The 25,536-nt window shown below is 38.6% G+C and overlaps 5 protein-coding genes across 5 annotated transcripts; 4 read left to right on the top strand and 1 right to left on the bottom strand.

Annotated features, from left to right (window-relative positions):
* Positions 1 to 890: 890 nt before the first annotated feature.
* On the top strand, positions 891 to 2,715 carry KVR01_000555 (uncharacterized protein). Its single transcript, XM_044782817.1, has 4 exons — positions 891 to 1,048; positions 1,245 to 1,504; positions 1,571 to 2,017; positions 2,090 to 2,715. Exons 2-4 carry the CDS (start codon positions 1,448 to 1,450, stop codon positions 2,348 to 2,350), a joined length of 765 nt encoding a protein of 254 aa, XP_044650504.1. The 5' UTR covers positions 891 to 1,048; positions 1,245 to 1,447; the 3' UTR covers positions 2,351 to 2,715.
* A 2-nt stretch (positions 2,716 to 2,717) lies between these two features.
* Positions 2,718 to 4,768, bottom strand: KVR01_000460 (uncharacterized protein). Its single transcript, XM_044782130.1, has 3 exons — positions 4,206 to 4,768; positions 3,651 to 4,136; positions 2,718 to 3,596 (listed from the first exon to the last, which is right to left on the bottom strand). The coding sequence occupies exons 1-3, from the start codon at positions 4,434 to 4,436 to the stop codon at positions 2,982 to 2,984; spliced, it is 1,332 nt and encodes a 443-aa protein (XP_044650409.1). The 5' UTR covers positions 4,437 to 4,768; the 3' UTR covers positions 2,718 to 2,981.
* A 2,292-nt stretch (positions 4,769 to 7,060) lies between these two features.
* Positions 7,061 to 7,891, top strand: KVR01_000244 (uncharacterized protein; the record flags this gene model as incomplete). Its single annotated transcript, XM_044786728.1, has 2 exons — positions 7,061 to 7,523; positions 7,584 to 7,891. 2 exons carry the CDS (start codon positions 7,061 to 7,063, stop codon positions 7,889 to 7,891), a joined length of 771 nt encoding a protein of 256 aa, XP_044650193.1.
* A 1,097-nt stretch (positions 7,892 to 8,988) lies between these two features.
* KVR01_000311 (uncharacterized protein) lies at positions 8,989 to 10,617 on the top strand (the record flags this gene model as incomplete). The annotated part of the gene is made up of 4 exons (XM_044788135.1): positions 8,989 to 9,075; positions 9,169 to 9,282; positions 9,463 to 10,037; positions 10,194 to 10,617. The coding sequence occupies 4 exons, from the start codon at positions 8,989 to 8,991 to the stop codon at positions 10,615 to 10,617; spliced, it is 1,200 nt and encodes a 399-aa protein (XP_044650260.1).
* Positions 10,618 to 12,261: 1,644 nt separating this feature from the next.
* KVR01_000838 (uncharacterized protein) lies at positions 12,262 to 16,441 on the top strand. The gene is made up of 3 exons (XM_044794487.1): positions 12,262 to 14,799; positions 14,897 to 15,459; positions 15,542 to 16,441. The coding sequence occupies exons 1-2, from the start codon at positions 13,398 to 13,400 to the stop codon at positions 15,454 to 15,456; spliced, it is 1,962 nt and encodes a 653-aa protein (XP_044650787.1). The 5' UTR covers positions 12,262 to 13,397; the 3' UTR covers positions 15,457 to 15,459; positions 15,542 to 16,441.
* The last annotated feature ends 9,095 nt before the right edge of the window (positions 16,442 to 25,536 follow it).

A 25,536-nucleotide genomic window follows, 5' to 3' on the forward strand; every position in this document is an offset into this window, starting at 1 on the left:
TAAAGTAACTTAGAATTATAGTCTTTTAGCTGGGGTATTTATAAGTATTACTTTATAAATCTATTTTAATAAGTATTTTAAAAATAAGTATTTTAAAAATATTAATTTTTAAAATCTTTTAATATTATATTTTTATTTTATTTTTATTAATATTTTTTTAAAAAAAACTATAACTAACTTTTTATTTACTTTATTTATTTTTAAAACCTTTTAATTAACTTCTTTTATTTTAAAAAAGATATATTTTAAACTTTAAAAAATATTTTTAAAATAATATAAATATATTTTATAATTATTATTAAAAATTAATAAAAGAGTTATAAAATAATAAAAATTACTTAAGGTATTATTTTAAAATAAAAGGAATAGTTTAAAGATTATATTTTAATACCTTTTAGAGTGCGGTATAGTACCTATCTGGGTAGGTACCTAGGTAGTTAGGTATATCACTTAAGTACCCGGACTGCTCGGTCAGGACACCCCGCAGCTGCATCGTTCGGCAGGACTGGGGGAAGGGCCAAAGAAGGCTTCTAGAAGATGTCTACTAGTGCAGGTACACAGAACACAGAACACAGCCTCCAGGCATTGCCAGCCAGTAGGCCCTGTGTTGCCCCTGGCCAGACCGGATCCAGACCGTCTTGTGTATTGTAATGAGATCCATGGCCAGTGCACCAGTCCACCGAACCACCTCATCCTGATATGCTTGCATTGGGCTGTCCAGGTAAATTTGCCGCAACCCATGCTACCTGGCCTCCTGCCCCTCTCCCCACACCCAAAAAGAAATATGCGCAAAAGCATAAAGCGGATTTCGGGCGTGCGGGGAAAAGAGGTCGGGGGTGGGGGTGGGTTGGTTGACGGGTGATGGGGAAATGGGCTTGCATCTGCACCCTCTTTTATTCGTTCTGAACCGTGCAGAGAGCCAGCACACCCTTTCCTCAACCAACTTCCAACCGCACGCCGCTCGTCTTACCCATTGGCGTGCTACCACCACATCGTGGCTCCCGGACAGGTAACCGAGTCCCTCCCAGGCTTCTTACCAAGTAGGTAGGTAGGTGTTTATACCGCGGAAAGGCAGGCACATCTGGCCAGCCACTGGGTTTCCCCATCCTTCTGCCCCCCCCCCCCCCACAGTCACCCATGTCACCCAGGCGCCCCAGCCCTCACCCACCTCCCCGGGGTGCTCTTCCCCGTCTCGAACTTCGCGAACTCTTACCCACCTACAGAAATGCTGACACTTCTCACAGAGTATTTTTACCTACCTTGCCTCTTCCTCCACTCCGGTCTCGCGGCCATTCCTCTGTCGGACCAGCTGCTTCCCGGCCGCGCAGGGGGGCTTGGGTAGAACATCAAACCCTCTTACACGCCGTCGGCTCTCGTACCTGCGACGCTCCATCCCAATCACCTCCTTGCTTCTTCCAGCCATTCGCCCTCGACGACCCCTGACAACATGGGCTCTTTAGACAAGTCCCACGACGAAATAACCATCCTGGTCACTGGGTTCGGGGTAAGTCTGCTTCACCCATGCCTGATTTGACCCGCCTGGCCGCAGTTGCTTATCGTACACATGTAGCCGTTTAAAAATGAGTTTCCTCGGAATCCCAGCTGGGACATTGCCTCCTCGCTACCAGAATACCTACCTCCCCTGAATGCTAAGTCTTCAACCGCCGTCCGTGGCGGGTCCCTGCCTCTGCCTCCGGTCCGAATCGTACTTCACCCTGAGCCAGTGCGTGTCACGTACTCGGCCGTCCGGCACCTCGTTCCAAAGCTGTGGCAGCCCGGATTCGAAGGAGTCCAGAAGATCGATTACGTGCTACATATCGGCATGGCGTCGTCTAAGAAGCAGTACGTTCTTGAACGACTTGGACACAGGGACGACTACACGATCCCCGACCTGGATCAGAGGCTGCCCAACCAGAACTCTTCCTCTGACGATTACCCCTGGCACGATATCCCTGCTCAGTTGGTGACCGATCTTGACGTAGCAGACATCAAGAGGAGATGGGAATCGTACTTGCCGGTGAGTGCAGCTGGGCCGTCCTGTCGGCGGTTGGAGCGGGGTCCGGGTGAATCTAACGTGGGCAATACACAGGACAATCTTACGCTCAAATCATCGGAAGACGCAGGTCACTTCCTTTGCGACTACATATACTTCAACAGCTTGGCCACCTGTCACCGCGCTGAGAAGCGCAAGACAGTCTTGTTCATGCATGTACCGGCCGTCAGACCAGAGCCCGCGGATTTGTACAACAGTTCGATTGATCTGGGCCGGGAGGTTGCGATCCAGCTCCTGAGATCACTCGTTGAGAGCGAGCTGACTGCTGAGCGAGCAAAGGCTGAGGCCGAATCGTGAAGGTGCATGTCTTTTGCCGCATTCGGAGGCGTCTCTCACTTACCGGGCCCGAATTATGTCCTGGCTCTCAAGAACGTTGTGTGAGTCGTTGCAGGAGAGCAAGGGCGCTCTGGGGACCGGAAATCGAATGGGCGACGACCTGAGAGTTCCAAGTGGCGTCTGCATCCCTTCGCAACGAACCTTTGAAACAATAGTGCTCGCTGTCCAGTACTGTAGTGTGCAACAAGCTTGAATACCGAAGGGCGATCCTCCCGCGAAGTGAGGTTTGTGTCTTCCCGCGTCAACTGGGCATCAATGGACAGTTCCAAATCGGATGATCAGCCAAGGCAAAGTCACCTAGATGGGCGAGGTAGTCTCCCGATCAAGATATGGGCTCAGTTACCGGTGTCCATGAATGCTCCAGATTGTCCCCAGTATTACCCAGCCAAACCCAGCTCATGCATTCGATGCGACGCCGATATTGTATCCTGACCACTTGGCTGGCGCCTTGCCTCACGCAATGGTTTCGTGCCCCATGTGCACGCTGAGCACGTTCGTTTATTATGCAATGGATGGGTGCTTTGTACGACGTGGTGCTTACCATCGAGGACTCCCCTCTCATAATATACTAGGAGCCGGAGGCTGGTCACAGCTACACCTTCTGGTTTTCCGGCCAACCAGCTCGACCGTACTGGTTTGCCCACTTGACCTTTACCCCCAGGTGCTGCGCCGTCCGCAAGACGAACTCTGGTTCCCTCAGAAACTGTCTCGCTATGATGACTACATCGGCCTTGGACCTGTCCTCGCCCTGTTCTGCCACTGCCACCGAGTCCATAGCGCCCTTCTCTGGGTCCTCACCAACCGTGTACAAGCACTCGCGTTGTACAATATCCTTGGCCATTTCTGGTGTCGTGATGAGACCCACCGCACCGATGAGCAGGGTCTTGCCTGCCTCCCTGAGGCTTCGCCGTATCGCGGCGGCTGGGTCGATCTGGTAGAATGGATTAAGGTTGATCTTTTGCTCGTGGTTATTTCCGCCCGAACTGCAGTCTAGGAGATCAACCCCGAGCTCGGGGAGCATGTGGGCGAGTGCAATGCTCTGCGTGATATCCCAACTATCCCTGGTATCCCATTCCATCCATTCAGTGGTGGAGATCCGGAGGAAGAGAGGCATGGTGTCAGGAATGACGCCGCGGATCGCCTTGATGATTTCAACGAGAAATCTAATGCGGTTCTCAAAGGAGCCTCCCCACTCGTCCGTCCGCGTCTACGAGATGGTCAGCAAGGCACAGACTGTGCACGGATTGGGGTATTTCCTCACGTTGCTGAGAGGTGACATGAACTGGTTGATAAGATATCCGTGGGCGCCATGGATCTCGATCAAGTCAAAGCCAGCCTGGACAGCCCTCTCCGAAGCCGCAGCGAACGCCTCGATGGTCTCGCTGATCTGCGGTGCCGTCATCTCTTTGGCCCGTGGAAATGTGTCTGCGAATGAGACGGGACTCGGCGCCCACACATTGTCAGGCCACCCGCCGAGCTCCTCAGTAGCGACATGCCCCTCACCCGGCTTGCCACGATGCCATGGGGCTACGGTGCTGGCCTTGCGCCCTGCGTGGGCCAGCTGGCAGCCGACCTTGTGGCCCTGGGAGTGAATGAAGTCGGTGATGCGCTTCAGCGGCGCTACCTGGCTGTCCTTCCACAGCCCCGAGTCCTCGGGGCTTATCCGACCATTGGCAAGCACCGAGGTTGCCTCGATGATGGTGAGGGCGGCGCCGCGCGCGGCGAATGAGCCGAGATGGACAAGATGCTTGGCCACCCGTCAGTGTCTCCTGTGTCAGACCCAAGGGGGGGGAGGGTGGAAGCTGCAAGTACGCACCCAGTCTGTGAGATGGCCATCGTCGGCGCTGTACTGACACATGGGCGAAACCACAAACCGATTGCCAAGTTTGACCCCCCGGATGGTCAGGGGATGGAAGATTGTAGGTGTCTTGGACGGGTTCTCAGGGTCAAAGTCAAGGGCTGTGCCAGCGGGGGGGACCTGGGCAGGGGTGTAGAAGGGAACACCCTCGGCGGGCTTGCTTGCCGTCGGTTTGTTGGGCGTGCTCATGGTTGGTGATTGGGGGCGGTTCACAGGCTTTGGGCTGAAGCAAAGTCCGGGCTCGAGCCCAAGGGCGAGCTCAGATGCAGGTGCGGGAAGGTGTTTTATTTCAAGGCCGCTCGCTGTTCGAGAACCCGCGGCCTAGACTACTTACGCTTGGGACGTAGGTTGACCCTGGATGGGCGCGATATGTTGATGACGCCTTAGTGGCCGGTGGAATCCGACTGAGAGGCGAGATCTCGCCGAGACTAATGAGGAGAAGGACCCTGACAAGATCCCCGCACGTTATTCCTGTCGCATGCAAGTTGCACAGTAAGCTGCTTTCACGATCACACCCCGACAACACCCCGACACGGTGGCCCCTCCCGGCAGGAAACAGGCACGGAGCGCGGGACAGCGGATCTGGATCTGGGTTGGGAGCGTGTCCGGCGCACATATGGTCTAACGATGTTCCAGCCCTATCAGGTGGACCTTGTCATCGCTCTGTGCACGCACTGCGCTCAAGCGCATTTGGAGCACCCATCTCAAGGGCTCAAGATGGAAACAACTCTCCCAGCAGCATGATTCACACTCGGCCGTGTATTGCGGCCCGGTCCGTTGGTGGGTACGAGTCGCCGCCGCGGACGACCCACTACTACTAGACATCTATCTAGTGTAGGTACCCAAGTACCTAACTTACCTACCCTAGGTACATAGGTGGGTACTTAAGTATCTTGATGGGATTCCAACTGGAGATGGCTTAACTGCCTAGGCACGTGCGGGAAAAACCCCATCATCACTAAGTACTTACGCACCACACTCAGTCCCTGCGGGTGACTTGACTTTGAGACCCATCAATGCCAGCCTCTCTACCGACCTCTCTAGATGCTGACGCGAAAACGGCAGCCCACCTGATTACCTGCCCCCATCTCGCCCAGGCACAATGGTGCAATAACAAGCGCAGCCCCCGTGCCCCTTCCCGCCACGGCTTTGTCATCTATACACCCTCTCCAGGGCGTCTGTGCCTCTTCTTCATCACTATTCCGCAATGGCCCGTCGGTGCGAGTTTAGGCGGTCACATGCATTGGTCTTTCTTGAGGATGCGTGCTTCTGTTCCGTCTCGTGCATCAGCTGTGTGGCAATATGCTTTATCCTGTCGACGGTGAACATGAACGGCTCGCTGATGTAACGAGACATAGCTGGCAAATAGCAAAGAGTGAGACGGGAGCTCCCTGCCCGGTCCACTGGCCAACATCTAATGTCCGGGACATGATGCTTGAATCGGATAGCCCCCCGAATATGAAAATCCCCTGTCGTGGCCTAGCACCTAGTAGGGAGCGGGCTTCCGCACTGCAGCGAGACTGAAGTGCTCATTGATGTCAGAGCACAGCTACGAGGCTGAGGTCCTGGAGTGCATGTTGAGTGTATTTTGAGCGTATGTTATGAGTATGGCCTGGCAAACAAGAAATAGGAACCGAGTCTCCCGCACGCCGGGGTCTATACACTGCTCGACGCGTTTCCGAGCTCTAGGGCCCCAAGACCCGGGGCTATTCTGTCCTATACACGGCAGTGATTCCGACTTTGACTTTGAGACGGGCCGGTGCGGAGCAAAGAGGCACTAGGAGCGGCGGTTTGGTTCTCTCACTTCAAATGCTCCGCAGTTGTATGAATGACAATATTCTATCTCCTCCTCGGGTGGCGGGCACACATGTGGCCAGACAGCAGCACAGCGTTGTCTGAGGGCCAGAATGCATACCCACCAGCCAACAGTCCTCTGCCCGTGGTAAGATGGCGACGGCACTGGTATGTCTCAGCCGGCAGGAAAAGCAACTCGCTGGTCGTGCCTTGACTGGAAGAGCTGAGGAGCGTCGACCTCTTTGCGTTTCGTCTCGGTCCTCAAAAGCGGCAACTCGCAGGCAGGGTCAGGACGAGAGGTTCCGAGGTTGAGATCGGCGCCAGAAGGCGCAAGCGCAGGTGCAAAACGCCAAGCTGGCAGCTGCGCGCCGTTGCAGCATTTCTCCACTCGGCCATCCCGCCTCCCAGCCCCTTCTGTGCGCTGCCGGGGCGGGCGCGCGGACAGCTCACCTACCTAAGCAGGTACCTAGGTTCCTACCTGCCCAGTGTCCACGCCGCGGACTCGACCGCATCCTGGACCGCGAGCTGGAATTTCCAAAACACGAGCCGCCGCCGACCAGCCTCTCCACGGGATGCCAATCCGACAAGTCAACCGAGAACCACTTCATCTTGCTACCTGCAAGTTGTGAGCCTCCCCCCCCCGAGGCCCCCGTCGTCTCAACCTGAACAGCTACGGCCCGGCGGCATCCCATCCCCAAGCTCCCTTGCCTGCAGCACACGACATCAATACCTCCATCCTTGTTTCCTTGGCCTGACAGCCCACGCGCTCACGGCCTGCGAGGCTCGACTCTACTCACGTTCCAACTCAGTATCTCTCACTGGCTGGCAGGAACCTTCGCGACTAGCAACAACGGAAGCCGACAGCCAAGTCCCCTTCCACGAGCCACTCGAGGGGGCAGAACTGGGAGCACCGACCGACCAATCGCCAGCGACGCCTACAGGCCACCGGTTTCGATACAACCAATCGCCAGATTTACCTTCTTGACTTCAAGGATAAAAACAAAGTAAAGGGACCAACCATGCCTTCGGCACGGCGGGTGCGCCTGCTCCTCGTAGGCGTCATCGCCATCGTAGTAATGACCTTGGTCTACACCTCTCAGCTACGGCAGTCGCAAAGCCCAGACGTGAGGACATTCGGGGACTTTTACGACCGGACCAAGAGTGAGCTGGAACGAGCGCGCGGCGGCCAAAAGAAGCAGCAGTCGGTCCTCGATTCCAAGCCTGGGAGCGATAAAGACGACGATGCCCAGCTGGCCAAGGAAATGTCAGACCGGCTTAAGGCTGCTGAACAGAAAGCAAAGGACTCGGCCAATGCAAAGGCACCAAAGCCTGATGCACCCGACAAGGTCATCGGCGTGGGCAATTCGGCTGCCGGACAGGACACGTCGAAAGACAAGGCCGGCAATCAGCTCACAGAGAAGGAAACTGACGAGGACCACGAGGTCGAGACCACCATCAACGAGATACTCAAAAAGTCACCAGGTATGAGCTTGTCAGGTCGCTGCGAGGCTTTGCATCATAAGACGCTGACACTACCCGCAGTCATAATCTTCTCCAAGACCTACTGCCAGTTTTCCAAGAAGGCAAAGGCCCTTCTCCTTAACAAGTATTCCATCACGCCCGAGCCCTACGTTGTCGAGCTGGATGTGCATCAGCTCGGCAGGCAGATACAGGACAGGTTAGCAAAGATGACGGGCCGGAAGACGGTGCCAAACATCATGATCAATGGCAAGAGCATTGGAGGCTCCGACGATATCGCAGAGTTGGATAATGGCGGCGAATTGGCTGAGAAGATTCGATCGCTTGGGAGCGTGGGCGGCAAGACCGTCGAGGTAAAGGAGCGAAACTGAAAGCAAATATAGCATCCTTTCCTCAACTCAACAAGAGACCCAGGTTGGGACTTGGGCGCGGCTCTCTTGGACCGCTGGCAAATGCGCCGGGCCCCACGTCTGATACGGATTGACAACCCCAGGGTTTTCTGCTCATGGACGGCTGGTGCTCAGCGGCGTCCCAGGCGCGGAGGAAGCTGCCCTAATGGCCGGTGCAGGGACAACTCCGGTCCCCCACCGACCGACTTCAAACATCCTCACGGCAAGGCAAGGCTCAGTCTGAAAAGTAGTTGCTGCGTCTCACTCGCTCCCGAATCCTTCAGGGGTGGGTTGCTCCCGCTCCTACGTCGGATCGCGACGGTCCATGGTGGACGGTCTTCCTCCAATGTCAGGTCAGAAGGAGAAGTCCTGACTTGCACGAGCCCAGCCAAAAACAAACCGTGTGTGGGCCGTGTCTGACTAAATGCAACGGACGACGACATCCTGCGCCGCCGTACAGATGCACTCACTGTACCTACGTCGTCGAAAAGGTCGACCATGGCCTGCATATTAGGGGGATGCGGTCTTTGGAGAAAGAACTTAACGACAATATTTTTCTTTAAAGACGTTCCACGACTAGATACCTCTGGACACGTCTGGACGGACCTTACCATGGCCGCAGATCTTGTGACAGCAGTTCGACGAGGTCGTACAAAGCTTGCATCTCGGGCATCCATCTCTCTTGGCCAGAGCAGCCATGACCGGAAATGACAATTGAATTGCGAAGCTTCTTTCCCTTCTGGCACTCCTTCTGATCTCTGGTGTCCCACGTCAAACCTAACAGTCACAGTCGCAGTCACAGGGTGAAGCGTGGGCGACCAGTAACTTCACACCACGGAAGTGACCCATTGTGTTTGGTGCGTGTCGGAACATTCAAGCTTGAGTACAAGAAAGAGCCCTAGTGGCCCACACTCAAATGAGACAATTGTCATGGGCCTTCCTTCCATCCACTGGCACACGACGGCAAAACAATGGCGACTGCGACCCATTCAACAAACCGGAAGGGGGGCTGACCGCGTCACTCAAAGCCGTGAGTGCCCATCAAGGTACCTGAATGGATCTCGACTTCGAACACCTTCATGTCCTCTCAGCCACTACCCGCGAGGATACAAAAGTGGCTGCGCCGCACCATAAAGGGTTCAACCTTCGACAGCTTCTTGATTCTGGTTGCAACCTTCTCGCCTTTGGCCCGGTGCATAGCACGAAGCCGTCTTACGTCCACTGCATTGCTATACTGAATCGCTTCTGTGTTATCTTAGCGCTTGCCCTCGCTCCTCACCATGGCCAGTCAACGAGTCAGTGCAGATTTGATGCTCGATATCGCTGATCACTGCGACCGAGCGACACTGAGTACCTTGATGCAGACGAACAAGGTAAGTCAGTAACTTGACCCATAGACACCCACTCACCACCAATCGTACACGGCCATTCCGGCCAGGCCCCTTCGTCTTGCCAGCAATACCACATTTGCGCTAGAAGTATCTGGACATGGATTAGTCTGTTCCTGGATCGCTGTTAACTGCGGGGCGAGCGCTCATGCTAACGTAGAGCAGGGTATCAAGGAACTTATATCAGGCAAGGAACGCAGCATAGTCATCGCCAAATTGAAGATGTTCCTGATGCCACCTTTGGGCGAGGTTCTGTCGTCTGAGGACGAGAGGCGATGCCGAATCGTGGGAAAGTACTCTTTTGCCACCATTCAGGAGCTGGACTTGCGCGAGCGGCGGATGGTTTCTATCCTCGAGAACAGCGGGTTCCTCCTTACCGATGATGGCAAGAAACTCGGTCTGCCTGGTTGTTCTCTCGTGAAGTTCAAGGCTGGCCTCAAGCGCGCTCTCTACATGGCCGACCGTTTCAGCGACCTGGAGACGCAGCCAGAAGTCCTGCACGTCCAGGATCAGTTGATCAGGCGGCTGTGCTCATTGCAATCCGGCAGTGGCAGTATCGGCAGCGTCATCGACGAGATTGATCTTGATAAGATCGAGGCATTCGGCGAGGAGGCCCAGGCGCAACACTCGGCTATTACGGTCCACCGAAACCTTCAATTCGAGATGATTCGTGGACTTGAGACGATCGATATCGCCTGGCTCCTCACCCTGGGCGAGGGAGCGATGAAGGGCTGTACGCGGTAAGTACCTTCCCAGCAGATACCGCCCCAGGGGGGATGGGGCGTCTATCTAGGTGAATCTCGAACAGAACCCGTGATGTCGAGGACCGCTAGGACAGGGTCAAATCCTCCATTTGACTGGCACGGAAACGGAGTGATTTAGCTAACGAACTGTAGGTATTATGAAAGGATGTTTGAGTCGGACCCTGCGGGAACCCACTACAAGGTAGTAGCCTTTAAGGAAGAGCTGTTGCGCAAGGGTTCCTTCATGCTTTGGGCGTTCGTGCGCGGCGGGGGTCCATTGGCCGCCTTCGCCAAGACGTCCATGAGACAGACTGGCGAGGAGATCATGGGCTTCGAGATCGGCCACCACCACAACTGTGGGCTGTCTTCGATGCTCCACCAGGAGATGAGACGGCGGGTTCTCGTGGAACTCCAGCGCAGGGACCCTCTCCTTATCGACGAGGAAGACGACGAAGACGGATGGGATGAGCTCCCTCCCTCGAGAGTCATGGAGGAGGCGCACCGCATGATCGGCAAGCAGATCGGCTGCCAGAGTTGGTGCGGATACAGCAGCATTGTGTATCCCCCTGTGGAGTGAGTTGCCAAGGAGTCAACGGCTAGCCACGATGTGGCCTAAAACGGCACATTGTTCTCACAAAGAAAGATTTAAATCACTGCTTGAAGCCGGGCGCTGTTTTCGGTGTTTCTCTGGACTGCCTTTCGGCATGGAAGGGTGGCATGGCGACGCAGGGGAAGCGTCTACGAGGAGGCAGGGTGTCAGGCGTTGCGGGTCTGGTTTAGCGATAGAAGGCTGGATATCATCGGTGTGAGAAAGGAAGGAGTTTAATCGGTGCTTTGTCTGCCTACGTGGACTCTCTCTTCTTACGATACACACTAAGAGAACTTCTTGCCGAGGTAGAGCTCAATAGTATTTTGGGGGGGGGGGGCAAAACACACGCGGGACCCTAATTGCAAGATTGCAGCACAAGAAGGACATGATGGCTAGACGCGCCTGTGCTTCCGATTTGTGGCTAGATGACAATCACGAGATGTAGTTGTGCGGCAACTTCTGCAAGCAAAACCGTCATTTAATAGGCAAAACATATCGTTGCGCCTGTCCCGCAACCTCCCTCCCTTCAAACGTCGAGTCACCTCGGTGGGCCGGTTGGCTTTCCAGTAGTCCTTTTGGTTACTGTAGTTCCCAGAAGAGGGTCATTTCGCAGGGTTGCACAATACTAGCTGGGCGGTGGGGCACAACAAGCCACTCCAGATGTCCAGCCATCAATGTGGAAATCGGCCACAGCACGCAGGCGGCTCGGCTGGGCTGCTTGTGTGCACGTGCGATGATGTCGACCGGCCGACAGGCAGGCAGGACGGCAATAATATCTTGGTAGGTCCTTCTCGGGTAGGGGTGGGCCGACCAAGGGCTGCCAGGGCTTGCCGAATATGACTTGGGACGGGGCTTGGCAGCGGCACCTAGTGGCAGGTCCCTGCCTCTTTGGGCCAGCAGACGACAGGGTCGGAGCAGTTGCCCCTCTTGAGGCACCCCGACGTGGCCTAGCGGGGCTGGGGTCTTGCCCTCCTGGCCTGCTGGCCTACCAGCCTACCTATGTACCTACCTAGGGTAGGTACACGAACTCGGTATGTGACCGTTTTATACCCTGGAAACCTGGGAGACCCAGGCAGACAGACAGTCACGAAGCCAGCCACAGGTGTGCAGCAACGCCGCCACGCCAACAAACAAGTCTTGCTGTGCCTGAGTGCCGAGAAAAGGATGAAATAGAATCCAACACAGGCGACTTAGGCAACTGCCTGTGAGCCAATGAGCCTAGATAGGCAGTGTAGGTAAGCTAGGTATCGAGGCCACCCAGTACCGTGGTACGCCTCCAGCCTGCGAGCCTGCCAGTCAGCGACAGTCCTCGTGCTGGTGCTCGTCATTTATCGCCTCTCCTCGACAAACTGCTACCGCTATCAGCGCTGATCTTGCCGCCTTTCCTGAGGAAACCACCCACCCCCCCCCCCAACAACCACAACCACCACCACCTCCTCCTCCTGACCGAGGACTCCCGTCCCCTGCCCAGCTCAGTCGCTGCTACCACGCGGTGCGCAAGCAATAGGTACTGTACTGTGGTGTGTGTATGCTTGCACGCCCATGCTGGCAAGTACCGGCCTGTGTGGATACTTGACTAGATGCGTATCCCTAGGATCCTCCTAGACAGGAACGGAGGCGCGCACACCCAACCAGTACCTCGGTATGCAACTAACTCCATGCCCACCACCCTTCCACCCACCCGTCTACTACTACCGTCCCGGCCACCTGGGCCTGCACCGCCTGCCTAGGTACCCTGCCCGGGTCGTCTGGTGTCTCTCTGGTCTGTCTGTCTGGTCTGTCTGTCTGTTCTGTCTGTCCAATTACACACACTTGTACCTACCTCGCCCCACCCACCTGGGTACTACGAGTATTGTCTGTCAGCCAGGCCAGCCAGCCAGCCAGCCGTCACTCCAAGGGTCGGCCCTTCCAAATTCTTTGGTCAGCTTTGCCTCTGGGACGGCTTTGGCATTGAAAGTTTGCGCGCCAGCTGGTCTAAGGCCTTGCCTTTTACCTCAACATCCACACGCACGCGCACGCACACGCACGCACCCCCCCCCGATCTCCCTCTGCCACTCCTCACACTGGCATTCTACGTGCAGACACTCTGCTCGCACACAACGACACAATCCCGTCCTCGAATTTCCCCTATTCTCGGCCGCGCCCCTAAGCGGACACAAAACAGCCAGCCAACCAGACCAAAGTCTCGCTGGAAACAAGACGAGCAAGCAGCTGGGCAAGCAGCTGAGCCCGGCCCGGCCCAGTGGGACCTGCAAAACGCTCGGCCGCATCGACTTTCATTACGCAACTAACCACCGAGGCACGGTCGTTGAATCGGTACTGTACGAGGTCCACCGCCTGTTTCATACAAGGGCGAGCGAGGGACAGGCACAAGTAGCAACAATATTACCGAGCCGCGCCTCTGTTCCCACCAGACAGAGCCCCGTCTTCACGCACAGCCCCAGTCCCTCTTAGCCGCCCAAGACCACAAATACTCAGGCTGCCTTGGGCCACCCCGGGCAGAGCTCGCGCCACGATCCCCAGAGTCGCGCCACGCCACAGCCTCGCCATTCCGTCACTTCCACCCTCAACCCTCCCGCTGCCGCTTCCCACCTCGCTTCGCTTCCGCGCCAGCCTTATTAGATATGCGCATGCCCATGCGCGACCAGTCGCGTTAGACGCCAACGCCGGGTGCGCCCTGTCAAAAGTCCCCGTCCCCGTCCCCGTCCCCGTCCCCGTCCCCGCCATCCTACCTGTTCGCCTCAAGAGCTTGCCCAAAGTAAAGCCTCATGGCACCGGAAACCGGGCCCATTGCGACACCACTCCCTTCCATCTCCGCCGCCGCCGCCGCCGCCGCCGCACCATCACCACCCCCACAGCAGGAACCGCAGCGACAACCCGCCCCAGCCTTACTCCCGACTGCGTCTCCAGATCCCCGCGCCGGTGACATCAACCAGTTATCCCTCAAGAGGCCACGCGACGAATCACCCTCCTCGCCCACCTCCACAGCCACAGGCCGGCGCGAATATTCCCCTGCCAAAGTCGCCCGCCTTGGCCTCTCGGCGCAGGCATCCGCGCCGCCGCTTCAGCTCACCGGCGTCGCTGCGCTCGAGGAGGAGCGACGCCGTAGGGAGGAGGACAAGAGGCGCAATCCGCCCGGCGTCAGCGAGAACCCAAACCACAGGACTTTGAATGAGCTCCTCTCGGGAGGCACCATGGCAATAAGTCGCCCGCAAGACGCGCCAACAAACATGGAGGAGATGGCCCTCGCCGCCGAGGCCACCAAGGCTCTCGGTGGCCCCGTCACAATACCTCAACCTAATGTGTCGGATGCGAGGACAGACATCACCCCAGATAGTGCTGCAGGCCCTGCCGGTGCTACCGGGAGCCAGCATGTCCTGAGCAGTCCGGCGCCGATGGAGGTTGATTCCCGCGGCGAGCGCCAGCTCGTCTTGCCACAGCCCGAGGCGCACACGGAGGAGAAGACGCCGACATCGCTGTCTTTCCCGGGGGTTCTGCAGCCTGGTGCAGCAATGGGCGCTCCAGCGCCTCCGGAGCGCCACTATAGCCTGCCAAATAATGGGGAGCATGCTTCAACGTCGAATAAGAAGCACAAGTGCCCGTATTGCGATACCGAGTTTACGCGCCACCACAATCTGAAGAGTCACCTGTTGACGCACAGTCAGGAGAAGCCTTACCTGTGCCAGACCTGCAACCTGAGATTCCGGCGTCTGCATGACTTGAAGCGGCATGGCAAACTCCACACGGGCGAGAAGCCTCACATATGTCCGAAATGTGATCGCAAGTTTGCGCGCGGGGACGCGCTCGCCCGCCACAGCAAGGGGGCAGGCGGGTGCGCCGGGCGCCGGGCATCTGTGGGAAGCTACGGCGACCAGGCCGATTACGACGGAGTGCCTCGGAATGATGGTGATGATCCATCAATTGCTCTCTACGAGGGTAACGGTGATGTGGACATGGTCGACGAAGAGCATCGGCGGATCAGCCTGCCCGCAATGAAGGCACAGCCTAATCCCGGTTCCCCTGAACCCGTTGGACCACATTCTCGCACATACCCTCCCATTGGACCCAGAACAGGGCCTACTGGGGTGCTCTACCCTCCGCCCGGTGAGCGCGGTGCCATCAGCGCCGGCTCAAACACAACTCAATCAAGTCTAGTGAACAGCATTGCCAGTAGGTCCATCTCTCTCCCTTACAACCCCTGTGCCCTCTGCCACTGCCAAGATTTCACCTCTCCGTTGCACCGGATACTCATGACTGAATCTCCAAGGCATTACCGAGAGCCCCAAGCCTCTTAGTCCTGCTGTGCACGATCAGGGCTCCATAATTCGACAACACTCCCCGGGCTCCACTGGCCAGTATCAGCAACAGCAATACGTCGGTCGTGGGTCTGATAGGGAGACGGCTTCCGGGGCACCGCTACCTCCACCACAAGGTAAGCTACCGCGAGCAGATACAGCGGCCTGTCTCGAGCACCAATCTGATCCAGTTGAAGGCCAACAACAAAATTCCGGAGCAACGGCACCAGACCACGGTCACGTGAGAATGTCGACCGGTCCAACCAATCATGTCAACAGCGGCGATGGCCCCGCGAACATGTACTCTCAAGGAGAGCAGGGTCTGTGGAACTACATACAGCAACTAGAGGAGAAGGTCAAGGACCAGATCGAATGGCGTGTAACCGCCGAGGCAGACTCCAAAGACCTCAGCTTGCGGCTTGCGAGGGTTGAGAGACACAATGCCGAGCTGGCGGACGAAGTTAGCAGCCTGCGCAGAGCGATTGAGCTGTCTGGGGGTCGGCCATACCATGGCGGAACAGCGCCAGCCTGACAAGTAAGTTCTCGTGCTTCTCTTCCCGCGTCGCGTTTTGTCCGCTACCTTTGCGTGGCCCCGGCCAGCTGAACCTTGCTCTCAGCAATGCCACCAGCTCCTAGCCAGGAACACCACACCCAGCACGAGCGCTTGCTGTCACAAACCGGCGTACATTCCCAATCAAAGTCTCGGATGGGATGGCCTTGCCAGCCCCTGATTACCGGTGATTCCGATCGTCTCGGTGCCGCCCAAGAGGTCCGGGATCCAGACTTGAATAGGACAACAAGTCCACAACACCTACATGGGCGGATACTACCATCTGCCGGCCCAGAAAAAATAGCACATGACCAGCAGCTAGACAGTTTCCTATACCCTCGCTAGCTTTTATTTGCGACATATCTCATCATGCATTCATAGGCGTGGAGTTTTCACGGAACGGGAATCTGACTCCTTCACAACTATTGCACCCATTAATATCACCCACTCGGCAGATGCACCTCACAGTTGTGTCTTTCTTACCATCGTTGCTGCATCATATCCGTTGGCTCTTTTAAGTGGCGACGACAGGGGACTCATCTAAAACACTGGAGGTCTGGAATTGCTGAAGGATACAGGCGTTCATGGCATAGCCAAGTCCAGTCGTTCAATTGGACTGGAGTCCTCGGCTATTTCTTGACAATCTTTTAATGCGATTAAGACTGGGGGGATGAGGATGAAAATCTTAGGAGGCAATGGAAAATCGAGTTTCACACAAATCACACACTCCAAAAGGCTCATTTACCGACTGAGTCCCCTATCCTGAGCCTATAGGGAGGCGCACAGCGTGGACTGTTTCAAAAGTCCAACTTCCACTTAGCTTACCCCACTCCAACTTTCCACCCCCTATACGTTAAGTAGTAACCTACTAGGCTATAACTTTTCCCCACCCTATTTTTAATTATTATATCCCCCTTAATCCTACTATTATAACACCCTTTCCTTAAATATATATATTTAAAATTTATTATATTTACTTTATAATTTTCTATTATAAGTTATTATAATAAATAATAAAAATATATAATTATTTATCTCTTTCTAATAATAGAGCTAATTACTACCTACCCTTAAAAAAGATTTTATTAAATATACTACCTCCCTTAAATTTACTATTTAAGTTATTAATAGCTTTATATTATTAAGTTTAATAATACTTATTATTTCCTTAATAATATTTAAGTAAAATACTTATAGCTTCTAATAATATTATAAATTTTAATATAATTATCTCTTTTATAAAAACTTAAATACCTTTTACCTTATTTAAAAGTATATTAATAATATTAACTAGCTATAACCTTTTAAAATTAAAAATTAATTTTATTATATTTATTTTATTATAATATACCTCTTCTTTAATAATATATTTAAGAGAAAATATATAATTTATAATAAAAATTATTTAAAAACTACTAAATAAGTACTTTATCCTTATATAAAATAATACTAAAAGTACTTATATAAATTACATTTATTTAGGCTATAAAGCTAAATACTTATATTATATTAATATATATTTTAGATTTTAAATAATAAAGTATTATTAATATAAATAATACTTAAAAAAACTAAAGTAAAAAATATATAACTAATAAATTATTTAATAAAATTATTAAAATAAACTAAAATTTATAATATTATTAAGCTTAAAAGAATTATAATATATTAAACTAAAAGATTTTATATTATAAAAAGCTATAAAAATAATAATAAATTTAAGAATTTAAACCCTTCTATTAATATATAATAGATAATATAGGAAATAAAACATACTATAAAAGTATTTATAAAGCTTTAAAAATAAAGAAATAATAATATAAAAATAATATTTAGCTTATTAAAATAATATATATAATATATAGTAAATTAATTAAAATTTTAAATAATTAATTAAATATAAAAGTTATTATAAATATATTTTATAATATAATATAAAAGATATAATAAAAATTTAAAAATATAAATATATATAGCTAGTATTTAATATAAAACATTAAAATTATTAATTATATATTAAAGTAATATAGAAAATAATAAAATATAAAAGCTACTAGCTTTAAATATATATATTTAAAGTAAATAAATAAGTAAAATAAAATTTAAAAACCTTTAAAGTTAATAAAAATTAAAATTATATTTTTATATATATAATAAAAATAAATAAAACTTATAATTTAAAAATAAATAATATAATATTTATTTATTTATAATAAATTTTATATTATAAAATTATATAAAGTATTAATATTAATATATTATTTAATTTTTAAAACTATTTAATTTATTTATTTTATTATAAAATAAATTTTATTAAATAAATTTTATATTATTTTTATTTATTAAAATATTATTTAAAAATAAATATATTTTTAATATAATTAAATATTTTTAAAAAATAAAATTAATATATTTAAATTTATTATATAAAAACTTTTAATAATATTTTTATAATTTATTATTTTTATTATTTATTATTTTTATTATTTATTATTTTTATTATTTATTATTTTATTATTTATTATTTTATTATTTATTATATTTATAATTTATTATTTATTATTTATTATATTTATAATTTATTATTTTATAATATTATTTACTATTAAAATATTTTTAAAATAATTTATTAAAACTTTAAATAATTATAAATAATTATTAAATTTATAATATAATAATTAAATATTTTTAAATATAAAATTAAAAAATTTATAATTATAAGTTTTAATTAATTTTTATTTAATTATTTTACTATATTATAATTTAATTTAATATTATTTATAATTATTTAAATTTTTAATATATTTTAAAAATTAAATTTAAAAGAATTTTTAAATTAAAATATTAACTTTTATAAATTTTAATTTTTAAAATTTAATTTATAATTTTTATTTTTTAAAATATATTAATTATTTTAATATTAATAACTTTTTTAAAAAATAAAAGTTTATTTTTATATAATTATAAATTTAATTATTAATAATTTTCTTTTATAAAATTATTAAAATTATAAATTTAAATAATAAAATTTAATTATTTATTTAAAAATATTTATTAATAAAATAAAATATAATATATATATATATATTTAAATTTAATATTAATTTAAAAATAAATAATTAAAATTTTAAAAATATAAAATATAATATATTTTAAAAATTAATTTAATTAAATTTATTATATAAAGCTTTTATAAAATTTTTTATAATATTAAATTTATATTATTATTAATTAAAATATATAAATTTAATATTTATTAAATATTAAAAGTTATTATTTTAATTTATTTATAAATATAACTTTAAATAAATAAATTTATATAAATTATATATAAAAATTAAAATAATAAATAATTTATTTTATTTTTAATAAACTTTTAATTAAATATTTTATTAAAAACTATTAAATTTAAATTTTTTAAATATTATTATTAAAATTAATTCTTTTTTATTAATAATAATTTTAAAATATATTATTTTTTAAAAATAGTTTTAAATTTTATAATATTTTAAAAATTAAAAGTAATAATAATTTAAAATTTATATTAAAAATATTAAATATTTAATTTATTAAAAATAATATTAAAATATAATTTAAATTTTTATAAATTTAATAATTATAATTTTTATTTTATTAAACTTTTATTAGTTAAGAAATTAAAAATATAAGTTAGAATTTTTAATAATTTTACTTTTATAATAAATATATAAAAGGATACTTTTAATTTAAATTAAAATTTCTTTTTTAAAACTTTTAATTAATTAAAGCTACTTTTTTAATTTCTTTATATAATTAATTAAATTATTTTTAATTAATATTAATTTTAATTAATTTTTAACTTTTAATTAATTTATTTAAATTTAAAGTAATAATATATTATTAAAGTAAATAAATAAAATAAATAAATAAAATAAAATATTATTATTTTTTAATTAATTATAATTTAATAATTATAAAGTTTATAATTAATTATTATAAAAATAATAATAATTTTAAATAAAAATAATAATAATTTTATATAAAAGTAATAATAATTTTATATAAAAGTAATAATAATTTTATATAAAAGTAATAATAATTTTATATTTTAATTAATTATAATTAAATATTTATTAATTAATTATTTAAAAATAACTTTTATAAACTTTAAAAAGTTATTTATATAATATATAAATTAATTATTAAAATAATATTTATTAAAATTATTTTTATAAATTAAATAATTTTAAATATTTAATAATAATAAACTTTTATTTAATAATATTAATTTTATTAATTTAATAATATTAATTAAATTATTTTTAATTAAAATTATATAATTTAAAATAAAAACTTTTTAATATAAACTTTATTATTAATAAAACTTTTTTATTTTTAAAAATATATTAATTTTTATTTATATTTATAAATATTAGAAAAATATAATTAATTTATAACTTTTAATTTATTTATTATTATTAAAATATTTATAAAAATTTTAATTTATAATTTTAAAATCTCTTTTAAATATAAAATTAAAAGATTTATAATTATAATTTTAATTAATTTTTATTTAATTATTTTATTATATTATAATTTAATTTAATTTTTAATTTTATTTAAACTTTTTTAAAACTTTATAAAACTTTTATTTTTATAAATATAAACTTTAATTTAAAATTTTTAAATTTAAATTTAAAACTTTTATAAATTTTAATATATTTTAAATTATATTTATAATCCTTTAACTTTTTAAAAATATATTAATTATTTTTAAATAATAATAACTTTTTTAAAGTAAAAGTTTATTTTATATAATTATAAATTTAATTATTAATAATTATTTTTTTATTTATAATAAAATTATTAAAATTATAAACTTAAATATTATATATAATAATAAAATATAATTACTTTATTTAATTATTTTTAATTTAATAAGTTAATTAAGTAATTATTTTTAAATAATTTTATTTAATAAATATTTATTTAAATAAAATTAAAATTTTAATTAAAAATAATAGTTTTTATTTTTATTTATTTTAATTAATTTATATTTAAATTATATAATAATATTATATATAATATTTAATAATATTAAAACTAACTTATAATTTATAATAATTTTAATTTTTAATAAATTAATTTATATTAAAGTTAATAATATTAGTTTAAATAAATTAAATATAGTTTAATATATTAATATAAAAATATTTTTAATAATAAATAATATTATAAATAATTATAAAGTTATTATAAAAGTTTTATATAATAAATTTAATTAAATAAATTTTTAAAAATATATTATATTACATTTTTTAAAATTTTAATTATTTATTTTAATTTAATAATAAAATAAAAATATAAATAATTTATAATTTTTATTTTTATAAATTTTATTAATTTACTTTTAATTTAAAATAATTATATAATATATTTCTATTAATTTTATATTATATAATTATTATATATAAAATAGTTTTATATAATATTATTAAATATAAAGTTAATATAATAGTTTTTAAATTTATATAATATTATTAATATTAATTTAATAATAATAAAAATTTTATAAAATTATATTAATTTAAAGTTAAAAAAATAATATTTTTTTAAAAAGTATTTAAAATTAATAATATACTTTAATTTTAATTTTTAATAAATTAATAATATTTATTTAAATTAATATAATTTAATATATTAATATAAAAAATACTTTTAATAATAAATAATATTATAAAAGCTTTTTTATAATAAACTTAATTAAATTAATTTTAAAAATATATTATATTTTATTCTTTTAAAAGTTTAATTATTTATTTTAATTTAAAAATAAAATAATATATAAATAATTTATATATAATATTAATTAATATTAAATTAATTTATAATTTATAATAACTATAATTTTTAAAATTAATTTATATTAAAATTAATAATATTAATTTTAATTTATTTTTATTAATATATTAATAAAAAATAATATTATAAATAATTATAAAGTTATTATATAAAATTTTATATAATATATTATATTATTTTAACCTTTTAATTTATAATTTAAAGTTAATAATTAAATTATAATTTAATAAATATATATAAATTATTTTTAATATTATTAATTAAATTAAAATATAAATATTTATAATATTTTTATTTTTATATATATAATTATTAATATTATAATAGAAATATATTAGTAATATATAATTATAAATATATATTTTATTTTAAATATATATATTTAATAATAAATATATAATTTTCCTTTTAGTTTTTACTTTTATTTTATTAAAAACTTAATCCTTTATACTTTTAACTCCTCTATTAATATATCTTTCTTTTACTACCCTCTATAATCTCTTAAAATACCTTATTCTAAAAACTAAATAATATAATTTTTAATATTATATTAAAATTACTAACTATATTATACTAACTATTTTCTAACTAAGATTTTTTATAAACTTAATAATAAGTATAAAATTTAATATTTTTAATCTATATTATAGTAATACCTTAAATAATAATATTTACCTTTTATATAAACCTATAGCCTTATTATAAATAACCTTTATTATATTATTTATATATATTTTTTTTATATTTATTATAATAATCTTTATTTTTTAAGCCTTTTTAAATAAAATAAATATACTTTATCCCTTTATATACTTATAATACTCTACTAATAAATAAAGCTCTACCTTTAATTCTTTTCTACTATTCTAAAAGAATAAAAATAAAAAATTTGCGCCTACTTTAATAAATAAGGCCTCTTAACTTACTTTATTCCTTAATTAAACTATTATTTAATTACCTATTATATTATTTAATAAAGTAAAATAGCTTATTCTAAAATATATATATTTGCTATCTTAAAAGATTTATATTTAAATTAGATTTAATTATAATATAATAAACTAAAAAAAAAAAAGGAGGGTTTATAATACTAGACCCTTACTACTTTAGTATATTAATAAGTATTATGCTTTATAAATATAAATTTAAAATATATAATAAAATTAATACTTATATACATTTTATATTTTAAATATATATTAAATCTTCTAGCTTAACTAAACGAGCTATCCTAATATAATATATATAAATTATTATATAATAAGGCTATATACTAATATTAATTTAATTTAATAGGGGTAATAAGACTCTTCTTTATACTATAATATATTAGTAGTTATTAATAGCCAGTTAAAAAGACCGTATAATAAAGCTAAACTATAATAAAAATAAATTTATTATATAGCTTAATTAGTCTTTAATTAATACTTCTTAGTATTTAATAATACTACTAGTTAAACTAGAATAACTTTTATATAAGCAGTAAAAGTTAATTAAAGCTTCTTAAAAGCTACCTTTTTGCCCTTTTAATATACCTCTATTTAAATTTAATAATATTTAGCGGTATAAAATAAATATTAAAAATATAAAAATAAAATTATAATAAATATAGCTAAATAAAAGGCAAACATTTTTTAATAGGTATATATTCTTTTAATATATATAATTATATACTTACTTATATATTAACCTTTAAATATATATATTTAATAGGTATTTTATATATTATTTATTTAATCTTATATTTTATTAATATTTATTTCTAATTGCTAATAAGCTTTTATATTAAATATACTTTGGCTAATTAAAATAAAATAGCTTTTAAAAAAAATAATATAATAAATTATATTATTATTTTATTTATTTTATAAAACAAATTTAATTTAAAGTATAAATATTTATAAATAAATAAAATATATACTATATCTACTAATAAAATAATTATAAATATATATATATTAGAAAGCTTTTTTATTCTTTTAACTTTTAAAACTTTAAAGGGTAATTAACTATTAATAATAATTTAATATTAAAAGGTTAGTTAAATTTAATAAAATTATATAAGCTAATAATATTAATTTTAATTTATATTTTACTTTTAAAATAAAAGAAATTTATAATATACTTTTAGTAGCTTTATTTTACCTAATTAACTAATACTAGAAGCATTACTCTTAGCAAAATACTTATATATATAAGTATGTTTATAAAATATTTAAACTTTAAGCTTAAACTAAAATTAATTAAGGTTTAGCCATTTAAAGGGAATTAAAAGTTATTTTTATTATAAATAAATAATAAGGGTATTAATATATTAAAAATAATAACAATAAAAGAGAAAAATAAGAATATAAAAATAATTTAAAAATAATAATATATATATAAATTATATTCTATTAAATAATTTATAGTTTAAGCTAAATTATAGTTATTATATATTATTATAAATTAGTTCTTTAATTAATATTTTTAATTATTTATTAATATTTATAATATATATAATATATATTAAATTAAATAATAAATAAGAATATAAAATATATAAATATATAAATATATAAAAAAATTTATTTATATTATTTTATTTATATTTATTTATTACTAATAGTGCTAAGTAATACTTTTAAAATATAATATAAGTTATTAATAGTAGTAGTAAATTATATATATTTATAAGTAATCTTATATATTTAAATAAATTATTAAATAACTTTTTATTACCTCCTTAATTATAATAAAATTTAATAATTATTTTATAAATATATTATTTATTATAACCTTTACTAAAAATCCTTTATTTTTAACTTATTCCTCCTTTTATTATAATATTCTTTTAACTTAAATATACTTTTTACTTTTATATAGCTTTATTATTTCTACCTTTTTTCCTTTATAAATACTTATAATTTATTAGGTTTAATATTAGTAATTACCTTTAAAATATAATAAATAGTAAACTTATTAGTATTTTATTTTCTAGATAAAATAAACTTATAAATATTATATAGTTAACTAATTATTATTATAGTATTTAGGTTAATTTAAACTTTACTTATATATATATTATTATTAAATATAATTTAGCTATATAATTAGTATCTTTTAGGTTAATACTTAGTCTTATTTATATAGGCTTTTTAAAAATATAATAAAAGAGAGCATATTAATTTATAAATTTCATTAAAATAGGAATATTAAATAATTTAATTATAAAAAAACGCCTAATCTTCTTCTATTATATAATAGTAATAAAGACTTTAATCCCCTTTTTATATTTAAAAATAGTATTAATATATAAAGCACCTTAAAAAGTAAAACCAACTATAACTATAAAAGAAGGTAAATTTTTAATATATTTTACTTTAAACTATTATTTATAGCCCTTAATATATTATAATATATATTAAATAAACTAACTTTAACTAATTTAATCTCCTTAAATATATTTTTACTAATATAAAGAATAATTTAAATTTTAAAAGGAGGGTACTTAACTTCTTTAAAATATTATTATTAAAATTAATAATAATTATAGAATTAAAAGCAATAAAATTAATATATATAAACTAAAAGCTATAAAACAATTAGTCCATTTTAGGTATTTAATCTAAACCTATAAATACCGCTATTATTATACTTAATAAAAAAGCCTATATTATAAATAATAAATTAATAAAATAATAAATAAAATTACTAAATATTTTAAAAATAATTAAAAATTTAAAAGCTAAAAAAAAAGGTAATAAAAAATTAAAAATACTAAATACCTAATTTTAAAATTAATAAATATATTAGTTATTATTCTAATATAACTAAAGTTAAATATATATATTTATAGGCAAATATAAAAGTTATAAAGTTTAAAATATAATTATATAAATATATAATTTATAATATTTATATAATTTTAAAATATAATTTAAATATTATTTTATATAATTAAATTATTATTATTATAAATAAAATTATAATAAATATAAAAGTATTAAACTATAATATATATATATAATTATATATTATATTTAATTTAATATATTAATATAAAAATTTATTTAATAATAAATAATATTATATATATTAATAAAATTATTATAATATATTTTATTAATTTATTTTATTTTTAATAATTATATATTATATTTAAAATAATTTATTTAATATAAAAATTATTTAATAAATATTTATTTAAATTAATATATAAATTAAAAATAATTTTAAATA

This window comes from Diaporthe batatas, assembly GCF_019321695.1.
Source record: "Diaporthe batatas strain CRI 302-4 chromosome Unknown Contig00001, whole genome shotgun sequence".
NCBI lineage: Eukaryota > Fungi > Ascomycota > Sordariomycetes > Diaporthales > Diaporthaceae > Diaporthe > Diaporthe batatas.